This window comes from Somniosus microcephalus, chromosome 1, assembly GCF_052327205.1.
Source record: "Somniosus microcephalus isolate GS21.2 chromosome 1, FLI_Smic_1.0, whole genome shotgun sequence".
Lineage (NCBI taxonomy): Eukaryota > Metazoa > Chordata > Chondrichthyes > Squaliformes > Somniosidae > Somniosus > Somniosus microcephalus.
The window spans coordinates 83,619,970-83,646,812 of NC_140987.1; the positions used below are offsets into that span (position 1 = coordinate 83,619,970).

The 26,843-nt window shown below is 44.1% G+C and overlaps 1 protein-coding gene across 1 annotated transcript in view; it reads right to left on the reverse strand.

The window, feature by feature from the left end:
• Positions 1-801: 801 nt before the first annotated feature.
• LOC147124210 (tudor domain-containing protein 7-like) overlaps positions 802-26,843 on the reverse strand; it is a 39,740-nt gene continuing 13,698 nt past the window's right edge. The window contains exons 2-4 of the mRNA XM_085983913.1: positions 9,492-9,711; positions 7,458-7,605; positions 802-1,052 (exon numbers count right to left, since the gene is read on the reverse strand). Coding sequence (XP_085840039.1) covers positions 832-1,052; positions 7,458-7,605; positions 9,492-9,704 — 582 coding nt within the window. The 5' untranslated portion in view covers positions 9,705-9,711 and the 3' untranslated portion in view covers positions 802-831. The remainder of the gene's footprint in view (positions 1,053-7,457; positions 7,606-9,491; positions 9,712-26,843) is intronic.

Here is a 26,843-nt window from a genome sequence, read left to right on the forward strand (position 1 = left end):
CTAAAAAAGCATGCAGCAGCAATCTACTCAACCAGAAAAGGGTAGGGTTGAAAAAAACAGAACCAATTCCATTCTCCCATGTAATTTCCAGCAAGCACTGGATAGCAAATCAAGAGCAGGAACAGTAAGTGATTCCCTTCCCTAACCTTCTTCAGAAATGCTGAAGCCAACTGCAACATCTCCCTGCTGCTGCCATAGGTGAAAACAGCTAACTCAGCAAATAACAGATTAGTCGACAATCCCGGGTGTGATTAATTTACCCAGTTAGTAAGTTAAAGAAACCCGCCAGTAACATTTTTCAATCGTCCCCTTCAGTCAATGTTCAAAAAACATGAACTGAATTAATACTAGAGGTTGGTTTTATTTGCAAAGATGTTGATCAGTCGCAACCCTACTTGATTTCTGCAACCTCAGGGACCACAGGAAACTTTTTTCTGGATAACCGAGAGCTATAGTAAAAGATACGGAGAGCTGAGAGCTCCGTATAAAGCAACAAACCCTGTTGCTTAGCAACAGGTGCAGAACAATGGCCACAAGTTCCAAGCGTCTCTGCAGCTTAGCAACAGCTGCAGCCACACCCAATTGCACAGCAACAGATCGAGGAAGGCAAGTAAAATGAAGTAAAACTTACCTGAACCTACTCCTGAATTTTGCCGGTTAACCAAGATTTCCGGTTATTTAGGTGCCGGTAAATCGAAAGTTTCCTGTATCTAGTTCCTGCCATTTCTGCTTTCACAAGAAATAACCTAGCAAGCTAAATGTTTAGCTATTGGCTCTGATGCATTACGTTCCCTGCAAATCTTTTAATGTACTGTACATCAAAATATTAAATTACCTATTGACTGTAACAGCCAGAGGTTTTCGAATTAAAACATCCTTGGGTACACCAGCAACTTGTGTGTGTACTTTAGAATCTGAAAGCACCTCTCTTCCCAAGCCAGTCTTTGCTCCTTGCACACTTTCTTTTCCTCTCGTAGAGCTAGTTGTCCTCCGGCTCCCTTTTCCTGGCTGGTTATTATACTCTGGTTGCCTTAAAGTTGCTTTAGGTTTTCCTAGAGGAAGGAGAGGGGTAAATTATAAAATGGAAATGCAATTGTGGGTCTTAACTAGCCAGACAGAAGCATATTCTACAAACCACCAGAATAAGCTTGGATCACCAATAGAGAGAACCATGTGATAAACTCAATGTGTTAACCGACGTAAATGAGGTCATGGTGCCAATGTAATGGATTTAACCTTCCTATGCTCCAATAATAGCAACTTCAAAACAGGAGACTACTTCTCTCCTTTCCTCCCATTACTCCTGCGAGAGAAATTGATACCTCATTAACAATGCATGAATTATCACTTCAGTAAATATTCATCCATACAGTTTTATGAAACGGGCCAACCAGAACGATGTGGTTTGTGAAGGATGCTTGCAATCAACAGATGAAGATGTTGCAAGCCTGCTAATCCATTCTAATTTACGTCTTCCATCTATCCCTACAATTATTACTTAGTAATGCTCCAGAGATGGGTAGATTTTTCAAAATAGATCAATTCTACAGAAATGCTAATCTTATTATAAAAATTCCTAAAATACTAAAAACTATAATAAAAATAACAATGTAAAAAAGCGTACCTTTAAAAGTAAATGAAAAGCATAACTATGTTATCTCAAGAGATTCATCAAGATAGCTACAAAAGGCTCATAAGAACATGAGAATTATTAAGAGGAGTAGGCCATACGGTCCTTCGAGCCTGCTCTGCCATTCAATAAGATCATGGCTGATCATCGACCTCAACTCCACTTTCCCGCCCGATCCACACATCGCTTGATTCCCCTAGAGTCCAAAAATCTATCTATCTCAGCCTTGAATATAAATCAACTCAGCATCCAGTCCTTTGGGGTAAAGAATTCCAAAGATTCAAAAAATCAGAGTCAAGAAATTCCTCCTCATCTCAGTCTTAAATGGCCGACCCCTTATCTTGAGACTATGCGTGCCACCCCCCCGAGTTCTAGACTCTCCAGCCAGGGGAAACAACCTCTCAGCGTCTACCCTGTCAATCCTCCTCAGAAGCTTTTATGTTTCAATGAGATCACCTCTCATTCTTCTAAACTCCAGAGAGTATAGGCCCAATCTATTCAATTTCTACTCATCGCATGACACTCTCATCCCAGGGATCAATCTAGTGAACCTTCGGTGGACCGCCTCGAAGGCATGTAGGTCCTTTCTCAGACAAGGAGACCAAAGCTCTGTACAGTACTCCAGGTGTGGTCTCACCAAAGCCCTGTACAATTGTACTAAAACTTCCTTACTCTTTTACTCCAACCCCCTTGCAATAAAGTAACATGCCATTTGCCTTACTAATTGCTTTTTGTACCTGCATGTGAACTTTGCGTTTCCTGTACGAGAACGCCTAAATCTCTCTGAACACCAACATTTAATAGTTTCTAGCCATTTAAAAAATATTCCAGCATTTTTCCCCGACAACTGATGTCAGGCTAACTGGCCTGTAGTTCCCCATTTTCTCTCTCCCTCCTTTCTTTCTTGAATAGCGGGATTACATTTGGTACCTTCCAATCCACTGGGACCATTCCTGAATCTAGGGAATTTTCAAAAATCGCAACCAATGCCTCCACTATCTCTGCAGCCAGCTCTACTGAAACTAGAGATTAAGTCCCAAACTAAATGGGAAGGACTACCAAAATAAAGTCAAATGAGTGCCACCAAGCTAAACTAAGATGAAAGGTAAAGAAATCTAACCCCCACAAGCAGTCTGTCAATCAACAGTTGGCAAAATGAATATCTGCCACCAAACCAGGAATATCCAAAACTAACACCAGGAGAATCAAACCTGCAGAAAGAATAATCAGATTACATAGCAACTGGAACGATGGAGGAAGAGGTTCGCAACCTGGGTTGAAACACAGAATCCTATCTATCCCCCACCTCGAGGGAGCCTTCTGTAAACCACCTACACTTTCAACAGTACAGAAATTGAGACCAAATAAGCAGGAATTTCATCCAACACAGCCAGACTACATAGTTTGACCTGACGAAGCTATGTTTCAAAGCCGAATAATCCAGGCAGATCATGATAGCAGCAACAATCGACATAAAAAAATCAGAATCAGCAAAAAGCCATAAACAAAGATCAATTAGATGTTCCAAAGATGAACACAGTGGGATTTTGACAGGGAGTTGCAAAACACAATGAAGTGTTTATTAACAGTCTAATCTGATTCCTGTAGCGATCTTCACCACTGCAAGTGTTAAAGCTCAGTAACTATGAAAGAAAAAGAACTTGCATTTATATAGTGCTTTTCACATCAGGCCAGCCCAAAGCACGATATAGCCAATGAAGTACATTTGAAATGTAGTCATTGTTGTAATATAGGCAAATGCGGCAGCCAATTTGTGCACAGCAAGATCCCACAACCAGCAATGATCAGAATCTATTTTTAGTGGTGTTGGTTGAGGGAGGCATGCTGGCCAGGACATGGGGAGAACTCCCCTGCTGCTCTTTGAATAGTTCCATATGATCTTTTACATCAATGAATGGGATGACGATGTGGGAGACACTGAGGACTTTACCACATAACATTTAACATAAATCTGAAAACTCAGGTCTATAGTGATGCAAACGAGCATGTGATAAGTGCGGTGCAATGCCTTTATTTGCCCCTTGTACAAGCAAATGAAGCAGAATTTGAGGATTTCTTCACAAATAGCCTCCCACTTCTCATGCACAATATCATGGCCCAGCTCGCCTCCTGGGTCCATGAAAGCAAGATGGTGTAGAATGAGAAATGAATTTACCGTCAAACTGGAATAGCCAAAACCAATTCTAATGCTGCCATTATTCAATAGATCTACAATGGACCGCCAAAAATAAGTGTTAAAACTGAAGATAATGGTTAAAAAATCTTCACTTTTCAAATGAAAGTTACTTAAGAATTTAAGGATTGGTCTTTAAATAGCTGGGTGAGTCATGAAAAGTCCATTGCATGCCATTGACTAAACTCTTCAGCCATTACAAACTGAAGAACTTCCCAAAAGAGGGAAGAGGTGGCTACTCCCCGTGGCATATGTAAATATTGAGAAATGTCTGGTGACTAGAAGGAGGTGCATGCATTATAGAGTGAGATCTTGCAAATAGGTAGTCTGTAAAGCTTGCCACAAAAGGGCCACTGGGAAATAAGAGGAAAAAAGAGTCCAGAATCGAGGTCCAGTCAATTATGGATCGAAGCCAAGCGCCCAATAGCAAAACATAGTGAGCTATGGGGGCGGTTTGTGGTGGATGGACGGTATGTGGCCACCAGATGGAGACAAAGTCCCCCTCTCATTCCAATTCAGGTGAAGGCCACATCCACCTCCAACACACCTGAGGCAAATCTACCCATTAGCTCACCAGTTCAAAAGGCAAACTAGTGCATCCCTTCAGGGCCAGTACCTGAGGAGGAAGCCAGGACAAGGCTGCTGTTGAACCCAGGTGGAAGATTGTTTAGTTCGGAGAGCCTGAGATGATCCCTGGACCAGCTGAGAAAGATCCAGTGGTAAAGTAACCCTGGCTTATTATTTTTGGAGAAAATTGATTTAAGGACTGCCTTCCTAACCACCCGGGGCGGGTGATGATATTTGTTCTTTTTTGAACGTCATATGTTTTTGGATTTTGCTAGGTGTGAACCTTTTTTCCCCCCATTTTCTGAGAATAAAACACAGCTAACTGCTGTTTTTCATTTACCCATCTTGTGACTGTGCTTGTGTCCTCCGGTCCCGCATCAACACACCCTTCGGTCTAGGTGGTGGTTGATCACTGTTTATGGAATGCTCATCACCCCAATCTACTGGATAGTACAGTACCGTATAATTTTATGCATGCATATTTGGCATTCCATATAAAGTATGACTTCTAGCAAGCCAGGTCAAGAAAGATTATTCGAACGAAGGGAAGTCGGGAAGAAATTTTCACCTTGAGAACACCAACTCAAAAGGAGAAAGAGTTAGCTAAGTGAATGAGAGATGGGAACATAATTAGCTCATTACAGACGATGCAGGTCATAAGAACATAAGAAATAGGAGCAGGAGTAGGCAATCGGCTGATCTGGTCCTAACCGCCAATCCACTATCACAGAACCATCTCCTGAATCTAACAGAATTAGACACACGAAATAGGAGCAGGATCAGGCTACACGGCCCCTGGGCCCGCTCCGCTACCCACAGGGCCATGTCCGATCCGAACCTAGACTCATGTCCAAATTCCTGCCCGCTCCCCGTAACCCTTAATTCCCTTTACTTCTAGGAAACTGTCTATTTCTGTTTTAAATTTATGTAATGATGTAGCTTCTACAGCTTTTTGGGGCAGCATATTCCATGGACCTGCCACCCTCAGTGAAGTAGTTCCTCCTCATCTCAGTTTTGAAAGAGCAGCCCCTTATTCTAAGACTATGCCCCCTAGTTCTAGTTTCACCCATCATCGGGAACATCTTCCCCGCATCCACCCGATCCAACCCCTTCACAATCTTATATGTTTCAATAAGATCGCCTCTCATTCTTCTGAACTCCAATGAGTAGAGTCCCAATCTACTCAACCTCTCCTCATATGTCCATCCCCTCATCCCCGGGATTAACCGAGTGAACCTTCTTTGTACTGACTCGAGAGCAAGTATGTCCTTTCTTAAGTATGGACACCAAAACTGTACGCAGTATTCCAGGTGCGGTCTCACAAGTTGCCTGTATCCCTAAATACCAAATGTCAATATCCAATCAAAAAGACTGCCACAGGCGAAGGTGACCGGAACTGCCTGGCCTCTATACCCAGAGAGGGACTCCACATTCCCAGTGTTGGCTGAGCCACTGGTCAGACCAGATCGGGCAGGCAGCGCCTGATTTATACTGTGGCCTATGAATTTGCATTGCTGCCACGAGGGTGTAAGCACGTATGTGCAGAGCTCTGCTGCGACTTGCAAATTTTAAATAGAGAGCATGAGCAACAGCACCCATTTTCACAAAATGTATATATATTTTTAAACTCTGTTTCAACTTGGGCAGCAGCCCAAGGAGTGCAAGACTGGAGTCCAGAAACTGCTTTGCAGCGACACAACAGTGACTAGATAACTGTACCTTGTAACAAAGATTTTACGTTCCTGGCCACAGTAATCACTCTTAATAACTTTACTATTCCAAATACAGGAAACTTTGGTTTATCCGGAGGTTAACTGTCTGGAATGCTCGAGCCATCAGCAAAAATCAGGAGCTGTTTCATTAGGTTTTTTTTCTTTTTGTTGCTTTTTTTCCCCACCAGTCAGGCTCTGCAAGGTCTCGCTGAAGCTGTTGCTAAGCTACAGAGACGCTTGCAAGGTACGGCCGACTGTTTAGAAGCAACAGGGTTTGTTGCCAGATACGGAGCTCAAACTCTCCGTATGTTTCAACATTAGCGCTGGTTTGTCCAGCAGTTTTGATGGGACGGCAACAGCTCGGTCCCGTCGGTGCCGGATAGCACAGTTTCCTGTACAAACAACCAAAGATTCAATTGCCAGTGTCAATAATTAAATTGCTCTAAATTCTTACCTTTCAACTCATCACTGAGCTTACAAAGTAGACATTATCACATTGAGTTCTGAAACATAATTGTGCTAAGATCCAGAAGTGAAGGAGGAGAGCTGCATGTGCATTGCTAGCAGAGGGAACAAACTGGACAGTCCAGAACCTGGTAAAGGCCCAGGCACCGCCCCTGGATTCCCCACTATTGTGGCGACACATATTGCATCTCAACTTATTGTACTGCATCACATGTATGTATCTGATACATATAGCATATAATTGTGGAGTATAGGTCATCTTTGAATTTATGCTTTGGAGCACAATGAAATTTCTTTTCACTGGGGCAAAATAATGAAATTCATAGTTTTGAAGGCAAAATAAAAATAGCTATAGTAATTATGAAGCACTTTGGGATGTCCTGACGATGTGAAAGGCGCTATATAAATGCAAGTTCATTTGTTATATGCCATGGAGAGATCAAAGAACAAAGTAGTTCCAAGTAAGCACATGATCCTTTAGATTGGAACATGGGGCAATTGCGACAATTCAAAACAAAGTCAGCTACGCAACACTAAGGATAAATTTTAAAATCTGGCTCAACACAAAATCACAAATGAATCTTTTAAACCCAAAACAGTTGCATATTTGGATTATAATATTTAGTCAGTTACTCCAGTGGGGGAAAAAAAAACTTCAATACATATTGGATGATTTGTCTGAAACCAGTGAGTTTTTAAAAACCCAGAGTGGCAGCACTAAATTGGAGTCATTTTATCCCATGAAAGTTGGTATAAAGATCGTAAGATAGACTTGGCGTCTTCAAATGCATTGCATGCCTCACGAAACTCAACTTCAAAAAAGCTTGTAAATCATTTATATAGAAGGCTTCACTTACTAAAAAGTTCACAATGGCTGAGGTAGACTTACCAACTTGCGTGGCTGGTGGAACACGTTTTAGTCGTAATTGGGAATTTACCAACGTTTGTCCACCGTGCCTCTTCTTAGGACTTCTCTGACGGGCTACCAGTTTGGCAATGTGTGCAATCTCATTGTTTATAGTGGCAAAACAAACTGCCTATGGATCAAATACAAAAAATTAAGTTTCAGCACTGAAGCTTCTTTTTATAAAAAGCCTTTTAATGATCTGTTTCATTACGTTTTCTGAAGCAAAACCCAAAATCTACTTATACTTTCTATAACGATAACAACCTTACATTTGCTCACACATCCTGTTGCCACATTTTGGTGTCAGCTTCCTTCCTCATCATATAGTCCTATGCCCACATTTATAATGTAAACTGGTCATGCTTCCAATGTGGTGCCTCAATTTGCATCTTCCAGCTCCTCATCCTGCACTGTAGAGGAACTCTGTCTTCCAACCAACTCTACTTCTGTTTTTCTGTTAAAGAAGCTACTGTATATAAATACCAGTTGTTGTAGAGCTCCACGGGCAATGGTAGCCTCCAGTATTTCGCCAAAATCACCATTCTTCTGCTGTGATCTCATAGTATCAGACTAGTCAATCGTAAGTGCAGCACAGCTGAGCCTAATTCTGCACTCACCTCATATCCATGCAAACAGTTTCCAGCAGGCGTTGGTGGACAGTAACCAGGAGCACAAGCTTTGAGTGACTTTTTTTCTTTCCCCAGCATCCGAATACTAAAACCAACAGCTACACCTCCATTCCAGCGGAGCACAAGGACTCCAGGTAAGCACTCATCAATGAACTTGAGACATTCTTGGTCTGTCTAGCTTAGTACCAATACACTTACTTAATTATTGTGGGGATTTTTAAAAAAAGTTACTTTCCCTCTCCCCTTGACTTTTTCAACTCACCACTTCTTCTGAAAGAGAAGACTTCTTGATACGGTATAATTCAATAGTGCTGGGTGCCCTCTGGTACTTCACCCAAGTGCAGTGGTGGACAAAATATGGCCATCAAGTCATCCGACCCACTGGACAGGACAGAAATAGAACAGGAGCCAAAGCTCGACCTGCACATCTACTTTCACTACTCGTGGGTCAGAGACAGACCTGAACTGCAGCCAGGGAACACACAGTAATACTTAATTCAATTTATCAATTTGTAAAAGCGATACTCCCCGGCCCGATCTTAAAAGGATCCATTCTGTGATTCTGGGCCCCAATGGCAGACGTCCATACCCAAAAGGCACTGCGTACTCAAAAATGCAATCATTTTAGAGTCACGGCTGCTCATCGTCGGTGCTGCGTCTCTCCTCTCCGGTACCCAAAGTACGACAGCAGGGGAGTTCTCATCACCATCTTAGACACAGGAGTGGATCCCGGAGCACAAGGACTCCAGGTAACGTGATTGTAGTTCATTCCTTGCAAAGCCTCAGGCTCACTAAAAAGAGAACACCTCTCGTCGGAGGCTCTGCAGACTCGAGCCACGTAGACTTTCAGTACAACATGCAATCGATCAATCAATTATTTAATTCATTTATTAATTAATGGAAGATTTTACTATTTTACACTACATTTTGAGCATTTAAGATAGTATCTGACTACTATCCAAATTTATGTTTATGCAATGTTCCCTCTAATTTTTTTTGTCACAGCAAATGGCTTTGTAATCCTGAACTAGATGGAGTGGGGAGAAATCAGCTGAAGTTCCTGCCATTAATTGACCCACAGCTATAAAGTACATACATATGAACATCAGATGAAGATGGGATTAGAGTCCCTTTGAGTCTGTCTCCACAGTCAAGTTGTTTACCAGCATACATTGTCCAATGCTGTACATAACAAATGGCTATTTGAGCAACATACAAGATGGCTGCAAAGTATCATACAAGAGGGTTACTGGTGCCAGAGCACCAAGGAAAAAAAAATCTACAAGGCTGGAGACGAGGCCTTTTTTTGATGGGGTGGTGGGGGGAGGAGGGGGAAGAAAAGGAATAGTACCCAAAAGGAATAACGGATCTTTGATGAATGTCTTACCTCTCCATTTTTATTAACTCCAAACTTCACAACTGAGGGAATGCTTTTCAAGTAGTTCTCAAGTGTTGGAAATCCAAGCTGTTTATGAGGGATCACTTCACCTGTGAGTTGTTTATACTCTCCCTGAAGCCTTGTGAAAGCCACACCATCTTTGCTTGACTGCAGGACTGCTCGCAGCATCTTAGCCACCAGGTCCTTCTCCACTTCTGACATCTTTGACCTTTTTAAATCATAAAAGTTACAATTGTAAACATCACTTAAAACAGTGTACAGATCAAAATAATACTTTAGAACATAAAACTAATGCTTATTATTAACATTTCTATGTACAAATCCACCTCACACATACCATTTTAAAACGATGGAAACATGGAAGATAAGCCACTATTTAGTTTCCTTTATATCAAAAAAAAAAGTTTGGCAATCAGCTTTAAACTTGCATGCCGCTGTCCTGTGCCACTACACAATCTACAAGAAGGATCTCGACACAAAGCAGACATTGGAACAGGAGTAGGCCATTAAACCACTTGAGCCTGCTCTGTCATTGATTCGAGTGGAGCATAAATACTGGCATGGACTGGTTGGGTCAAATGGCCTGTTTCTGTGCCTATGTAATTAGATCACGGTTACTGGACTAATGATCAGATGACATGAGTTCAAATCCCACCATGGCAGCTGGGAAATTTAAATTCAGTTAAGTCTGGAATTAAAAGCTAGAATCAATAATGGTGACCATGAAACGACTTTTTATTTTCCATCTGGTTCACTAATTTCCTTTAGGGAAGGAAATCTGCCGTCCTTACCCAGTCTGGCCTATATGTGACTCCAGACCCACAGCAATGTGGTTGACTCTTAACTTCCCTCTGAAATGGCCTAGCAAGCCACTCAGTTGTATTCAAGAAGGCAGCTCATCACCACGGTGGCATAGTGGTTAGCACTGTTGCCTCACAGCGCCAGGGACCCGGGTTCGAATCCGGCCTCGGGCGACTGTCTGTGTGGAGTTTGCACATTCTCCCCGTGTTTGCGTGGGTTTCCTCCGGGTGCTCCGGTTTCCTCCCACAGTCCAAAGATGTGCGAGTTAGGTTGATTGGCTATGATAAATTGACCCTTAGTGTTAGGGGGATTAAATACGTGGGGTTACGGGGATCGGGTGGGATATGTGTCGGTGCAGGCTCGATGGGCCGAAATGGCCTCTATCTGCACTGTGGGGTTTCTGTGATTCTGTGATTCTCAAGGGCAATTAGGGATGGGCAGTAAATGCTGGCTTTGCTGGCGACATCCACATCCCGTGAATGAATAATTTTAAAAAATGATCTGGAGCTCAAATCCATTTACCCGCCTTTGCTTCATATTAATTGGCACACTTAACAAAAATCTATCAATCTCAGTCTTGAAAATTTAAATTGATCCAGCATCCACAGTCTTTTCAGGGGAATAGTTCCACTATCCTTTGTGTGAAAGAGCTTCTTGAATTGACTCCTAAATGGCCTAGCTCAAATTTTAAAGATTGTGCCTCTTTGTTCTGGATTCCCTCCGCCAAAGAAAACAGTTCCTCTGTATTTACCCTATTGAATTCCTTTTATATTTTAAACACCTCAATTAGATCACCTCTAAGCCCTTCTAAACTTAGTACAACCCAATTTTATGCAATTTCCTCAATTTAACCCTTTAATCCCCAGTATCATTCTACTGAGTCTTTGCTACACCCTTGCAAGGCCAGTATATCATTCCTGAAGAGACACAAGTCAAAACTGAATGCAGCACTCTATGGGCGATCAAGGCTCTGTACAACTGAAGAATAACTTCATCTCAAGCGTCTGGAGTACAAAGGGGAGGAAGAACAAAATTTCATTAGCCTTTTTGCTCATCTTTCATACCTGTGCACTAGCTTTTACTGATGTGTACAGCAACACCCAAATCTTTTTGCTCTTCCACAGTTCCTAGTCTCTCATTGTTTAGAAAATATTCAGATTTGTCATTCACCCATCCAAAATGGATGACCTCACACGTCCCCACATTGAGCAAAACTGGCAGATGGAATTCACTCACTTAATCAGTCTATGTCCCTTTGCATTCACTCACTTAATCAGTCTATGTCCCTTTGCAAAGTCCTGCTCCCAACTACACAATTTATTGTGCCTCCTAACTTGGTGCCATTTGCAAACTTGGATATACAACTTGCTATCCCTTCATTCAAATCATTGATATATATGGCAAAAAGTTGAGGCCCCAGTACAGATCCCTGTTTTTTCATTCTGTACTTCACACTCTTGACATGTTTCAGGAGGAGAGGGGAGTTTCTTGTAAGCTTTTTTGTTTTTTTTAAACCAATTCATTCTTGGGATGTGGGCGTCACTGGCAAGGCCAGCATTTATTGCCCATCACTACTTTCCCTCAAGAAGGTGGCAGTGACCCTTCTTCTTGAACCGCAGCAGTCTGTGTGGTGAAGGTGCTCCCACAATACTGTTAAGTAGGGAGTTCCAGGATTGACGATATATGTCCAAGTCAGGATGGTATGCAACTTGGAGGTGATGGTGCACCCTTGCACCTACTGCCCTTGTCCTTCTTGCTGGTTGTGGTTTTAGGAGGTCCTGCAGGAAAAACCTTGGCAAGTTGCTGCAGTGCATTCTGTAGATAGTACATACTGAAGCCGCAGTACACTGATGGCAGAAGTTTACGCCAGTGGATGGGATGCCGATCGAGCGGACTGCTTTATCCTGGATAGTGTCTTCGCAGTTGTGAACACAGATAAAAATACAGAGACATATGCAGTCAAGTTTTAAAACAAAGTTGCAAGGGCAAGTTTTTACCAGACTCGGAATGCAGGAGGGTAATTGAAAGTTATTTTGTTTAAATCATGCAACACTGATGGAGAAGTGCAGCATGTTCATTATTTTGTATTACTGTCAAGACGACAAGCTGCACTGATTGAATTAAACAAGTCTGATCATAACTGCTGCTGTGACATAAAGTAGCTGTGTCTGTTGATACTACGGTGTCAGCCAATGAGCTGGAGATAGGGCGGGACTTTTGGCAGGACTCTCAGCAAACAGTATTTTACAGTAAATAAAGCCTATTTACACAGCAAACAAGAGTCTGTTTAAACAGCGCAACTACAGCAAGTCTACAGAGTCCATTTAAAAAAAGGTATGAAATACAGCAATCAGAACTCGTGACCGAAACTGCAGCAACTTCTCCCGATAAAAGCAGGGCGATTTCTCCAGCAAAATGGAGGCTAGTTACATGCAAGTTATGTGCGTAAAATCAATCCCAGTTACTTACAGCCATAGGAATTACCCAATCATTCTCTCTCTCTCAAATCCCAGACATCCAATAAGGGAAGGATGAATTTTTCACACGTGGTTAAAGCAAGGCTACATCAAACCTTACAACTGATGGAAAAGAACACTGGTCAAACAACTATATGCAAACCACCATCTGAAAAGGAGAAGTCTGAACACACTTCCAGGCAAGATGTTTTCTCAGCTGCTCCAATACATTGGAAAAGGCTACCAGATCTTCAATCAAGAATGCTCTACTCATACTTAAATTAACTGTTCAAAGCAACATTTATGCACTTTGCCTTTCCAGCCAAGCCAAGCTTGCCCCCAAGGCCCATCCCAGAAACCGTCATCCTAGTTTCTGTACCACCTCCTCCCATGCCCTCTCAGCTCATTTTAACCACGAGACCAGCCTCCCTTGAGCCCATTTCCACTAAACTGCTGACCATCCAACTTCCCTTCCTGGTTGATGTTGTAAATGATTTCATATCCTCAGCCCCCTTTCAATACCATCACCCTCCTTTTAAAAAAAAAACTCAACCCCCCTGTCCTTGAAAACTATTGCTACATCTCCAATCTCTCTTTACTCGCCCAAGTCTTTAAATGTGTTACAAAAACAAAATACTGCGGATGCTGGAAATCGGAAAAAAAAAGAAAAAGTTCTGACGAAAAGTCACTGATCTGAAACGTTAACTCTGTTTCTCTCTCCACAGGTGCTGCCTGACCTGAGTATTTCCAGTGTTTTCTGTTTTTATTCTTTAAATGTGTTGCTGCCTCCCAAATCAGTGCCCATCTGTCCTGCAAGTCCCAGTTTTAATTTCTCCACAGCACCCACACATCTCCAATTAGTCATGAATATTATCCCTCTTCAATCTCTCTGCAGCCTTTGACACAGTTCACTACACCATCCTCCAGCAGCACCTCTCCCCTACCGTCCAGCTTAGTGGGGCTGCACTGGTTTGGTATTTTCAGCAATGGCTTCTCTTCCCACCCCCTCACTTACCTCCAGAGTCCCCCAAGGATCTATCCTTGGCTCCCTCCTCTTCCACATCTACACACTGCCGCTTGTCAACATCATCCGCAGACATGAGGTCAGCTTCCACAGCCAGTTCTACCTCTCTCTCAACTTCTCCACTGCCTGTTATCAGACCGAGTTTCCTGTCCCATACCCTCTCCATCACAGACTGCCTATTGCGACCTCTAACAGTGCCCAACTCCACTCCTACCTCTGCCTGTCACTGAGACCCTTATCCACCTCCAGACGCGACTGAATGGTGTCCCATCCTCTGCCCTATGTAAATACCAGCTCATCTAAAACTCTGATGCCTGTATTCCATCCCGCACCAAATCCTGCTCACCCAGCACCTCGTTGACCGACATTCGCTCTCGGTCCCCCAATGCCTCCAAGCTCTTATCCTCTTTAGATCTTTTCATGGCCTCCCCCTTCCCCATCTCTCTAACCTCATCCAGCCCCAACCCCACCACCCCCACACACAGTTCTTCTGACGCTTGCACGCCATCACCCTTTCGCCCTACCATTGGCGGCCACGCCTTCAGTTGTCCAGTCGTCATGCCCTGGAATTCTCTCCCTATATGCGCCGGCTTCTTCATTTCCCTCTCCTCCTTGAAGACCCTCCTTAAAACTCACCTCTTTGACTAAGCTTTTGGTCACCCTGTCGCTAGTACATCATCCATTTTATTGATTGGCAAAAACAGGAAGGCAGATTATTTGAATGGCAATAGATTGGGAGAAGGGGAAATGCAAAGAGATCTGGGTGTCCATGTGCACCAGTCGCTGAAGGTAAGCATGCAGGTGCAGCAGGCGGTTAAGAAGGCAAATGGTATGTTGGCCTTCGTAGCGAGAGGGTTTGAGTACAGGAACAAGGATGTCTTGCTACAGTTGTACAGGGCCTTGGTGAGACCGCACCTTGAGTATTGTGTGTAGTTTTGGTCGCCTTATCTGAGGAAAGATGTTCTTGCCATGGAAGGAGTGCAGCGAAGATTCACCAGGCTGATACCTGGGATGGCAGGAATGACGTATGAGGAGAGATTGTGTCGATTGGGCTTATACTCACTGGAATTTAGAAGATTGAGGGGGGATCTCATCGAAATGTAGAAAATTCTGTCAGGTCTGGACAGACTAGATGCAGGAAGGATGTTTCTGATGGCCAGGGAGTCCAGAACCAGGGGTCATAGTCTAAGGATAAGGGGTAAGCCATTTAGGACTGAAATGAGGAGGAATTTCTTCACCCAGAGAGTGGTGAACCTGAGGAATTCTCTGCCAGAGGGCGGTGGAGGCCAGTTCATTAAATATATTCAAGAAAGAGTTGGATATATTTCTTGAGGCTAAAGGGATCAAGGGATATGGGGAAAAGGCAGGGACAGGGTACTGAATTTGGATGATCAGCCATGATCACATTGAATGGCAGAGCAGGCTCGAAGGGCCGAATGGCAGAGCAGGCTCGAAGGGCCGAATGGCCTACTCCTGCTCCTATCTTCTATGTTTCGATGACTGTTTCAGTAGCAGATGGGTTGAGACAGGGGCAGAGACTAGCGATATTAGGACCATAACCACTACATTGCCATCCCCCTTGGACAAGGGAGTAAAGGTGGGAGTCGTGCCAAGGAGACTGACCAGGGTTGGAGAGAGCAAGAATTTTGCTGGGGACAAAGACATCAATGACAGAGTTGAGTGAATGACTGGGCTGCAGAAGTATGGTGGTGAATGGAGGGGCAAAGGCTAGACAGTTGAGTTTTAAAGTGTAACTGGGGAGACTTTTTTTCCCATGGGGCAATACAGAAGGAAGTGAGTATAAGGATGCAGGTGGTGAGGGAATCAAGGCAGTGACCAGAAATGGCTTTGTCTGTGAGTGAGACGACAGGAGAAGAGAGGCCATGCGAGATGACAAGGTCAAGGAGGTGGCCGTGAATAAAGGTAGAAGAGCTTATGTGGAGGGCGGAGTTAAAGGAAGATGGGAATGGAGTGAAATTAGGACAGAGGGCAAGGTGAGTTGACACAGAGATTGAAATCATCGAGGACGAGTCGCTCAGTGCATAGGCCGAGGGAGGAAAGGAGTGAGCATGTCCGAGAAACTCGGGTTGGGGGTAGGGGTGTGGTAGAGAATGAAGATTTAAAAGGAGGAGGGAAGGGTGAAACACAGAGGTGCTTGAAGGAGGAGAAAGTGCCAGAGGATTCGATTTAACGATAAGGCTCACACCACCACTGCGGCTGTTTGGATGGCACAGGCAGTGGAAAGTATAGCCAGGCAGGGAGGCTTCAGCAAGGGGCAAGATATCACCTGTGAGCCAAGTTTCCATCAAAGCCATGATATCAATGCAATCATCTACAATAAGACTAGGGTATTGTTCCACGGAAGCTCAACGTAAACTCAAGGAACAGCAACTCATCTTCCGACTCGGCACTTAGCAGCCTTCCGGACTCAATATAGAGTTCAACAGTTTCAGATCATAACCTCGGCCCCTATTACTTTTTTACTTATAATTTTTTCCACCCCTTTGTTTTGGGTCCTCCTTTTCCTGCCCCTCCCCCCTCCCCTCCTTTTGTTTCTCTCTCTCTCACCTGGCAGCTGTCTCTTAGCTGCCAGTACACTTCACACCTAATCTCAGCTGCCTTTTGTCTCCACGGGCCAATTACCATCTCGTCTGGCTTTGAATACCTTTTATTGTCTCTTTTGTTCGATCGCAGCCTTGCCTTCGATCTATTTTATTTTCTTTCCAGTTTTGAAGAAGGGTTTCGACCCGTAACGTTAACTCAAATTTCTCTCCACGGATGTTGCCTGACCGGCTGAGTTTTTCCAGCATCTGCAGTATTTTGCTATCGTACTATGGATGGAAAGCGCCTTGTTTGCGAGTGAACAGACATGCTGGAGAGAAATGTAGAGAGGGGTGATGATTGTTAATCCGCTAGAAGAATCCAAGGGGGCAGCATTGGGTGGGGTGAGCAGGACAGAAAGGAGGTTGGTGAGATTCGCCCCAGCGGGCATGCGGGAGGGGGGCGCGGGGTGGAGGAGGGATGTGGTTGTTGTAAGGTAGATGAGAGATAAAGATGTAGCAAAAGGGGTTGCTGTTCCTGAGGAGAGAACAATAGGTGCTTTGGTGGGCCCATCCAAGAGTGCCAATAGAGGCACAGAGGGTAAGATTCTGTTTATCCAAGGGGAAATTCAATCCTGCAATGATTGTTCATTTGCCTTCCTACTCTCCTGCAGTGAACAGTTGAGGTAGGCAGAGGGGGAGCAAAGAGGGGAGAAATGAAAGGCAACATGACTGGGTGGCAAGATGGGGTGGTCACAGGAGAAAAAGGGCAACGGGTCAACAGAAGAATAAAAAGAGATACAAGTAGTGGGCCTAGGTCCAGAGATGCAGCCAAAATGCACACACGAATGTACACAGAAGGAACTCAACTTACATAGGTGAGGCAAAGAGTGCTATGCCCCAGTTGTAAACAAAGGATAGAGACAAGACAATACAAGGGAGTCCAAAGTTAAAGTCAGAGATCCTGCGGTGGGATGGTGCTGACAGAGACAGGGTGGGGTCAGTTTGGAGCATAGGCAAATCACTGTCCAGGTCCGGAGACAGCGAGTGAATCCAAATGTTTGAGAGGCAGAGTATTAGTGGGCGCACTGCTGAGGTTACCATGGAAAATGAAGAATCAAGGAGGCATGGAGGATCCACCATAAACCAACATTTGTTGATCCAGGGGTCAAGCTGAAGTGTTTAATAGTGCACACCAGCTGAAGAGCGCGTACGAGTGTAAATCCAAGGCCCAGAACAGTAAAGCCTGTAAAGTCTGTGGGTTGTGCAGTTAATAAATACACAGACTTCAGAAGTAACAAACAAAACAGGTCTTTACTATTCGAAGGTCCAGGCGAATCTGCCCCAGCAATCCTGCCACAACACTTATATACTGGTGTGGTCACTATCGGTATTACAGTACACAGAAGCCAAACAAATAGTGCCACACCTAAAGTAGTTCTCTTAGAGGTGAACGGTTACATTCAATAGTTCCCTTAAAGGTAGACGGGTACATACACTACAAAGCCGAGGGGACAGTGAAAGGTAAATTCACAGGATCAATGCCGATGAGGGGGCTAGTCACAGGAACAAGTTGTAGGGAGGTGAGGAACATGCAAGATCCAGAGAAGCAGTCAGAGCTTAAGGAGGCAGCCCCACCCAACTTAGCAAAGGTTGATGGAGGAGTTCTGAAAAATGAGTGGAGTCAGCAGCCACAAGAAGCAAGTGGAAAGCAGCAAAGGGAATTAACGGAGCAGTATCCCGGAGCAGGATGGGAAGCAGATCAGAGCTAGTTCAGCGTAGCGTGAAAATTTCCCGACAGTAGCAGAAAACTGACTATGCAGGACCAGGACAGAAACGAGAATAGAGACAGTGCAGCATACTTTGCACAGAAAGTAGCTGCAACACTGGAGGTCACTATAAGGTCCAGAAGTCAGCACATAAATGGACTTTGGTCCAGGAGAAAATTAATTAATGGCCAGGATTCACACAGCAGCAATGTAAAGCTGAAAAACAAGCAGTGCACCGAAATACAATAAAAATTGAGTAGGTAACAGCAGCAGGTGGGGGATGTGCACTGTACACTAGAACAAGTTACCTTAAAACTGGAAGCAACTGAGTAGCACAGCAGACTCACGGCAGTAGAATAGTGTAATCCTGATGGCAGATGAATCCAGGAGTATGGGAAGTCAAATTTGAGCAGAGTTCTAGCCACTGAAAAGAGCATGATAAAAGCACAGAACATAACAGGTTTTGAGGATGGGCAATCTAATGTGCTGTGCACAGGTAACTTTAAATTTATAGCTTGAACTTACAGTTGTGGTTAAAATGCACCCATTATTGGGGCCAGGGGTTCTTTAGCAGTTGAGGAGAGATTGGGGGGCGGGGGGGGGGGCGCAAAGGGTGGCAATAGATGGCCATGGATAGGGTTGCAAACAAAAGGAGCTCAATTAAGGAACTGCTAGCACAGGAGCCATCTTAACACTGATGGGTCCCACAAACAGTAATGAGATAGGTGACCAGATGATCTGTTCCATTTCCTCCAAATTAAAGGTGTTGCTATGGGTACCCGCATGGGTCCTAGCTATGCCTGGCTTTTTGTGGGATATGTGGAACACTCTGTTCCAGTCCGACTCGGGTCCCCTCCCTCACCTCTTTTTCCGGTACATTGATGACTGTATCGGTGCCGTTTCCTGCTCTCGCCCTGAACTAGACAATTTCATTCACTTTGCCTCCAATTTCCACCCTTCCTTCACCTTCACATGGTCCATCTCTGACTCTTCCCTTCCTCGACTTCTCCGTCTCCATCTCTGGGGATAGGTTATTGACCAACATTCACTACAAGCCCACTGACTCCCACAGCTACCTGGACTACACTTCCTCCCACCCCGCCTCCTGTAAGGACTCTATTCCATTCTCCCAGTTTCTCCGTCTCCACCGCATTTGCACCTTCCACACCAGTGCTTCCAACATATCTTCCTTTTTCCTCAACCGAGGATTTCCCTCTACCGTGGTTGACATGGCCCTTGACCGTGTCCGTTCTATCTCCGGCACTTCTGCCCTCACCCCTGCCCCTCCCTCCTGGAACCACGATAGGGTTCCCCTTGTCCTCACCTTTCACCCCACCAGCCTCCACATTCAATGGATCATCCTCCGCCATCTCCAACGTGATCCCACCACCAAACGCATCTTCCCCTCCACTTTCAACATTCCGTAGGGACTGCTCCCTCCAAGACACCCTAGTCCATTCCTCTATCACCTCCAGCACCCCTTCCTCTTGCACCTTCCCGTGCAAGCACAGGAGATGCAACACCTCCCCCTTTCCCACTGTCCAGGGCCCCAAATACCACTTCCAAGTGAAACAGCGATTTACTTGTACTTTTTGCAATCTAGTATACTGTATTCGCTGCTTGCGATGTGGTCTCCTTTACATTGGGGACACCAAACGCAGATTGGGTGACCGCTTTGCGGAACACCTCCGTTCAGTCCGTAAGGGTGACCCCGAGCTTCCGGTCACCTGTCATTTCAATTCACCGTTCCATTCCCACTCAGACCTCACCGTCTGCAGCCTCTTGCATTGTTCCACGGAAGCTCAGCATAAGCTCGAGGAACAGCACCTCGTCTTCCGATTAGACACTTTACAGCTTTCCGGACTCAATATCGAGTTCAACAATTTCAGATCATAACCTCGGCCCCTATTATTTTTTTATCCACACTTTTGGTTTGTGCCTTTTCCTTTTTTTTCTCTCCCACATGGCAGCTGTCTTTCACTATGCCAGTGCATTTCACACTTCATCTCGAGCCAGTGTTTGTTTCTTTACCTGTTCTATTACCATCTTATCTCACCTTGAATATCTCTTAATGTCTCTTCTTTCACCCCCTCCCCCATTTCCCAGCCCCCAAACTGCCTTTTAATCGGTTTCATTTCCTGCCTTTTTTTCCCCTCAGTTCTGAAGGAGGGTTGCGACCTGAAACGTTGACTCTATTTCTCTCTCCACGGATGTTGCCTGGCCTGCTGAGTTTTTCCAACGTCTTCTGTTGTTATATCTGTTTTCATGGTGTGGGTTGAGGGATCAATATTGGCCAGGACACGGGGAGAACTACCTTGCTGTTCTTTAAATAGAGCGATAAGTCCCCTTGAGCAGGCAAACGGAGTAACATCGGTTTAACATCTCATTAGAAAGATAAAGGCAAAGATAAAAATAACTGTCGTGTCCGGAGAATTTCCAGCAACAAAATGTACAAAACCCGAAACCTCAGCTTCAATTTGAACAAAATGCTGAGCTAAATACATGTGCATTTTACTCAACTAAAATATGTCGAGAAAAATGTTGAAAAATATGCTACTGCAACCAACCATGAAGAAAACAAACACTATTAAATTACAGCATAGAACAGCAGCTAAACACTGCTGCTGTTGATAGGAGAAAGAGAAAAGGGAGGATTTCAGGCCAGTGGTCAGAACCACAAATGAATCTCCCTTGCTGTATACATGGGCTCAACTCAGCACCAAAGGGACTGGCAAAGATGGAAATGATCCTGAGAGACAAATGGGAATGGAAGAAAAACAATTGATGACTTTCCTGAAGCCATGCTCTTTATTACCCCACAATATCTCCACATACACATCTGCATCCCAATACAAAAATTCTTCAACATATTTTACTTCCGTCAATGCAAATTCAGACCCAAGACACCTAAATTGAGAATAAAGCTAATTCTATTTTTATTGAGAGCAAATAAAGCAGCTACTCTCATTCAATCACCACATGAAATATAATCCTATTAGCAGTTTGATTTAACGTCACAAAAGAATTTGCTAAAATGAATCTGGTATGACATTTTAAATGCATTATTTACATTCAGACAACACAATCTGTGCACAGAAGTGGCAGACAATTGTCAGACAGGGTTTTACTTCCATCTGCTCATTAAAATGCTCAATCTGCACCATTGCATACCAAAACAACGAACTGTATTTGGGGAATTTCAACAGTTCACACGACACCTGCCCTTTTACCTCCTCCCTTCTCACCGTCCAGAACCCCAAACACTACTTTCAATTTAGTAAACTGTATTTGCAGCTCACCCTGCAGTCTCCTCTGCATTGAGTGACCGCTTTGCGGAACACCTTCATTCAGTCCACAAGCATGACCCCGACCTTCCAGTCGCCTGTCATTTTAATTCACCACCCCAATCCAACCTTGGCCTCTGACACCGTTCCAATGAAGCTCGATGTAAGCTCGAGGAACAGCACCTCGTCGTCTGATCAGACACTTCACAGCCTCTGGACTCAACAGTGAATTCAACAATTTCAGATCATAACCTCTGCCCACATTTTTTCCAACTGCAGCTATTGATGATTCTGCAATTCCCATTCACACCTCATCTAGACCCATCTTTTGTTTTACTTGTCCCATTGCCATCTCCTTTTGCCTTGCACAATCATCCCTTTTGTCATTTAATCTTTCCTGTCTTCCAGCCTATCACAGACTGTCCCTTTTGTTCTTCCACCTCCCCCCCCCCCCCCCCACCACTACCTCTGCACTTGCTTAAAACCTGTTACATCTAACTTTTTCCAGTTCTGACGAAAAGTCATCAACCTGAAACATTAACTCTGTTTCTCTCTCCACAGATGCTGCCTGACCTGCTGAGAATTTCCAACATTTGTTTTTTTATCAAGATATTTTACTGTTTTCAAAACTACTGTGCTGCAAATTAAAATTGGTGTATGATGCAATATTTTAAACTCATTGTAAATCGGAAAGGTATATTAAAATTCTTAGGAGCTTCATTCTTTTAATGATGTGTATCCTCTGCACACAGGAGAAGCAAGCAGTAGCTTGTTAAGTTGTAAGAAAATCTGACCATGCAGAACTGCTTGCATGATGTTCGTCAGTATCACCACAGAGAAAACCCTATGACCTATACTAGTTTGTTTTGACATGAAATGAAAATGAAACTAACCACTTAAAACTAATGATGTTCCCCTTGCGCCCCCCCCCCCCCCCCAAAAATAAAATACCCCTGCAAGGTCTAACTGTGGTGCAGAAGATGTGTACCATTTGAAGAATAACAGCAGCACTAAATGGCAGATGTTTCTTCATTCCACATATTGTAGGAGTATACCAAAGTTGCTCAAATTTAGAGCAGGTGCTTCCTTTAGGAGGTATAGCATCAGCTGTCAGTAGTCATGTGCCAAGATGCTGTCATACGCAGAGATTAAATCTATACAATAACGTCGAGTAAATACCCTGCATATGCTATCAATAGGAACCCAATTGAGAGATGCTCAGAAGCAGCTGTGGAATAATCCCTAACTTGCTCCCCAGGCAACCTCTCTACATGATAATAAGTGTAAGTGTAGGATGCAGTCAACTATCCAGTTCACTGATAAATTTGTCCCAAAATTGGATGTGGAAAACTTCCAGTGTTGTTACTTAAGGAGATATAGAAATATGCATTCTTTAAGCAACTAACCAATTCACTCAAGCACACTGCTTAATCTGTGACAGTGAAACCACATCTCAGCATTCAGTTCAGTTTTAGGCACCAAGACATAAAGGAAACATGAAAGCATGAGAGAGAGAGAAAAGCCATGAAGCTCTTTATCCTTGAAAGCTGGTGATAGAGCATCTTCTAGAAGTGCAAAAGGTAAGGTTAATTTGAAGCACTGTTTCAAGGTATAGCAGGATACTAGAACAAGGTGGTATAGGTTAATAAAACTGGTGATAAACTTCAGGATCGATGTCAGGAATAACAAAACAAAGTGATTTAAGCTTTCGGGCATTCCATCGTCTTCTTGATGACAACAAAACTGGCACACACCGAGACTGTTACGTCCGTGTATAAGACGACACAGACTGCGGAGAACGGTACAACAGGCGTTTACTCAACGTGGCTCACACTGCAACTGATCTGTACAGATTACTACTCAGTGTTAAATACAGGTGTGGTCACTGCCGGTACTACAGTATACATGAGCTGTAAAAAGTAGTTCCCCCCCTTAAAAAAGGTACATACATTACAATTCCTCCCCTTTTAAATGAAATGAACAGTACCATAACACTCAAATATCAAACTAATCACAATTAACACGCAACATTAGCTGAAAATAGTCTATTTATATATTCAGTCTTTGGGGAGGCTTCCTGATAAGCGCCTTTCCCGAGTGTCTTGCTCTTGGTGCGGAGGCGATTCTGGCCCCCTGTCGTCGGTTGGTTCATCAGCTTCCGATGCTACTATTTCTGGGGTAGATGCGACCTGTACGTCGGGTTCATCACCAGGTACGTATGGGCGAGGCATGGGGTTGACTTGTTCCTGTGACTCTAGGATCTGGTCAGCATGGCATCTCACGATGCTCTCCCCAACGTCCACTGTGTACATTAGTGGGCCCCGCCGTCTGCATATCGTTCCTGGCTGCCATTTTTCTGTTCGGTAGTCGTGGGCCAAGACTGGTTGCCCTACATTGAAGCTCCTTGTTGGCTTCTCATGGATGTGCTGGAATTGCTTACTCTCAACATCTCTTCGTACGTTTGGTCTGAGCAAATCCAGGCGAGATCTTAACCTTCGGTTAAAGAACATCATGGCTGGGGCCTGGTTGGTGACTGCATGTGTCGCATTCCGGTAGGCGAACAGGAAATTGTCCACCTTGTGCTGCAGCGGAATGTTGTCATTGTACATAGCCTTTATTGCCTTCTTAAAGGTTTGTACGAACCTCTCAGCCAATCCATTTGTGGCTTGATGATACGGGGCGGATGTGTAATGCCTTACCCCATTCTTTTTCAAGAACCTCCGGAACTCTTCGGACACAAACTGTGGTCCGTTGTCAGAGCAAATCTGTTCTGGCAAGCCAATCCTGGCAAAAATGGTCCGTAGGATTGCAATCGTTTTCTCCATGGTGGTGGAGGACATTTTGATGACCTCAGGCCATTTCGAGTGCGCATCCACGGCTATTAAAAACATTGAGTCCATGAATGGACCAGCAAAATCAATATGCACCCGTTGCCATGGAGATGAGGGCCACTCCCATGGGTGTAGAGGGGCCTGTGGTGGTGCATTTTGGACTTTCTGGCATCCTGAGCAGCTCTTGGTCAGGTCCTCGATTTGTTTATCGATTCCCGGCCACCACACATAAGCCCTGGCTAGGCTTTTCATTTTTACCCCTCCCAGGTGACCCTCATGAAGCTCATTGAGCACTCTATCCCTTAACTTGGGTGGAATTACCACTCGGGATCCACACATCAAGGTCCCCCGGCACACTGACAGCTGTTCTCTCCTTGTCGAGAATGCTGGCAACAGTGAGTCGCCATGTGCTGGCCATCCCTTCACCGTCAAATCATATACCCGAAACAGTATCGGGTCATTTCAGGTTTCCTTTTCGATACAAGCGTTAGTTACCGGTAGGTATTCAACTATAGTCGAATGGAATATTTCGACAGGATCCACTGCTGGTGCTTCCTCCGCAGTAGGCAGTGGCAGGCGTGATAGCCCATCAGCATTTCCATGCTGTTTCGTCCCCTTATATTCAATCTCATAGTGGTGCGCCCCTAGAAAAAGTGACCATCTTTGTAGTCGTTGCGCAGTCATCACCGGAACGCCCTTCTTCGGATTAAAAATGGAGACAAGAGGCTGGTGATCAGTCAGCAAGGTGAATTTCTGCCCGTGCAGATAGTGATTGAACTTTTTCACTCCCCACACTTGGCTGAGGGCCTCCCTGTCAAACTGGGTGCAGTTACGCTCGGCTGAGGTTAGTGATCGTGACGCAAAGGCTATTGGCCTCTCTGAGCCGTCTCAGAATTTGTGCGACAGCACCACTCCAATGCCGTAGGGGGACGCATCACATGCCAACCGAATTGGTAATGCCGGGTTGAAATGGGCCAATACCTCTTTCGATGTGATTAGTGTTTTGCTCTTCTGGAAAGCTCGAAGGGGCAGAAGGTATGGAGTAAAAGGTAAAGTAATAAAAAGGGCAAAAGCAGGAACTAAGTGTCACAAAACATCTTAGAAAGTTCTCTATCTGAATGCACGTAGCATTCGTAACAAAATAGATGAGTTAATGGCACAAATAACTACATATGGGTATGATCTTGTGGCCATTACAGAAACATGGCTGCAGGGTGACAATGCCTGGGAATTAAACATACCAGGTTATTTAACGATCAGGAAGGACAGGCAGGAAGGAAGGGGAGGTGGTGTGGCTATGTTAATAAAGGAAGGAATCACTGTAATACAGAGAAATGATATTGGGTCAAAAGATCAGGACAATGAAACAGTTTGGGTGGCGGTAAGGAATAATAAGGGGGAAAAAAACACTCGTGGGCGTAGTCTATAGGCCTCCGAACTGTGGCAACTCTGTTGGACGGAGTATCAATCAGGAAATAGTTGAGGCTTGTAATAAGGGAACATCTATAATTATGCGGGATTTTAACTATCATTAATTGGACAAATCAAATTGGGCAGGGCTGCCTTGAGGATGAGTTCATTGAGTGTATTAGGGATGGGTTTCTTGAGCAGTATGTAACTGAACCGACCAGGGGGCAAGCAACCTTAGATCTGGTCCTGTGTAACGAGTCAGGATTAATTAAAAATGTCCTAGTAAAGGATCCCCTTGGAATGAGTGACCATAACATGGTTGAATTCCATATTCAATTAGAGGGTGAGAAGGTTGGATCTCAAACAAGCGTGCTAAGCTTGAATAAAGGAGACTATGAAGGTATGAGAGCGGAATTGAGTAGAGTGGATTGGGAAAATAGATTAAAGGGTAAGACGATACATGATCAGTGGTGTACATTTAAGGAGTTATTTTACAACTTCCAAAAAATATATATTCCACTGAGAAGAAAAGACAGCCATCCGTGGCTAAGTAAAGAAATTAAGGATAGTATTCGACTAAAAACAAGGGCATACAAGGTAGCCAAATCTAGTGGGAGGATAGAGGATTGGGAAAACTTTAAAAGACAGCAAAAAATAACAAAAAGATTGATTAAGGGAAGATAGATTATGAAAGTAAATTAGCAAAAAATATAAAAACAGATAGTAAGAGTTTTTATAGTTATATAAAAGGAAAAAGGGTGGCTAAAGTAAATGTTGGTCCCTTAGAGGATGAGGATGAGACCGGGAAATTAATGGTGGGAAATATGAATATGTTGTATCAGTCTTTACAGTAGAGGACACGAAGAATATCCCAACACTGGACAAACAGGGGGCTAAGGGGGGGGGGGGGGGGGGGGGAGGGAGGAGGAGCTAAACACGATCAAAATCACTAAGGAAGTGGTACTCGGTAAAATAATGGGACTCAAGGTGGATAAATCACCTGGGCCTGATGGCTTACATCCTAGGGTCTTGAGGGAAGTGGCGGTAGGGATTGTGGATGCATTGGTAATAATTTTCCAAAACTCCCTGGACTCGGCAATGGTCCCGGCAGACTGGAAAACTGCTAATGTAACACCCTTATTTAAAAAGGGCAGTAGACAGAAGGCTAACATCTGTAGTAGGTAAAATTTTGGAGTCCATTATTAAGGAGACAGTAACAGGACAT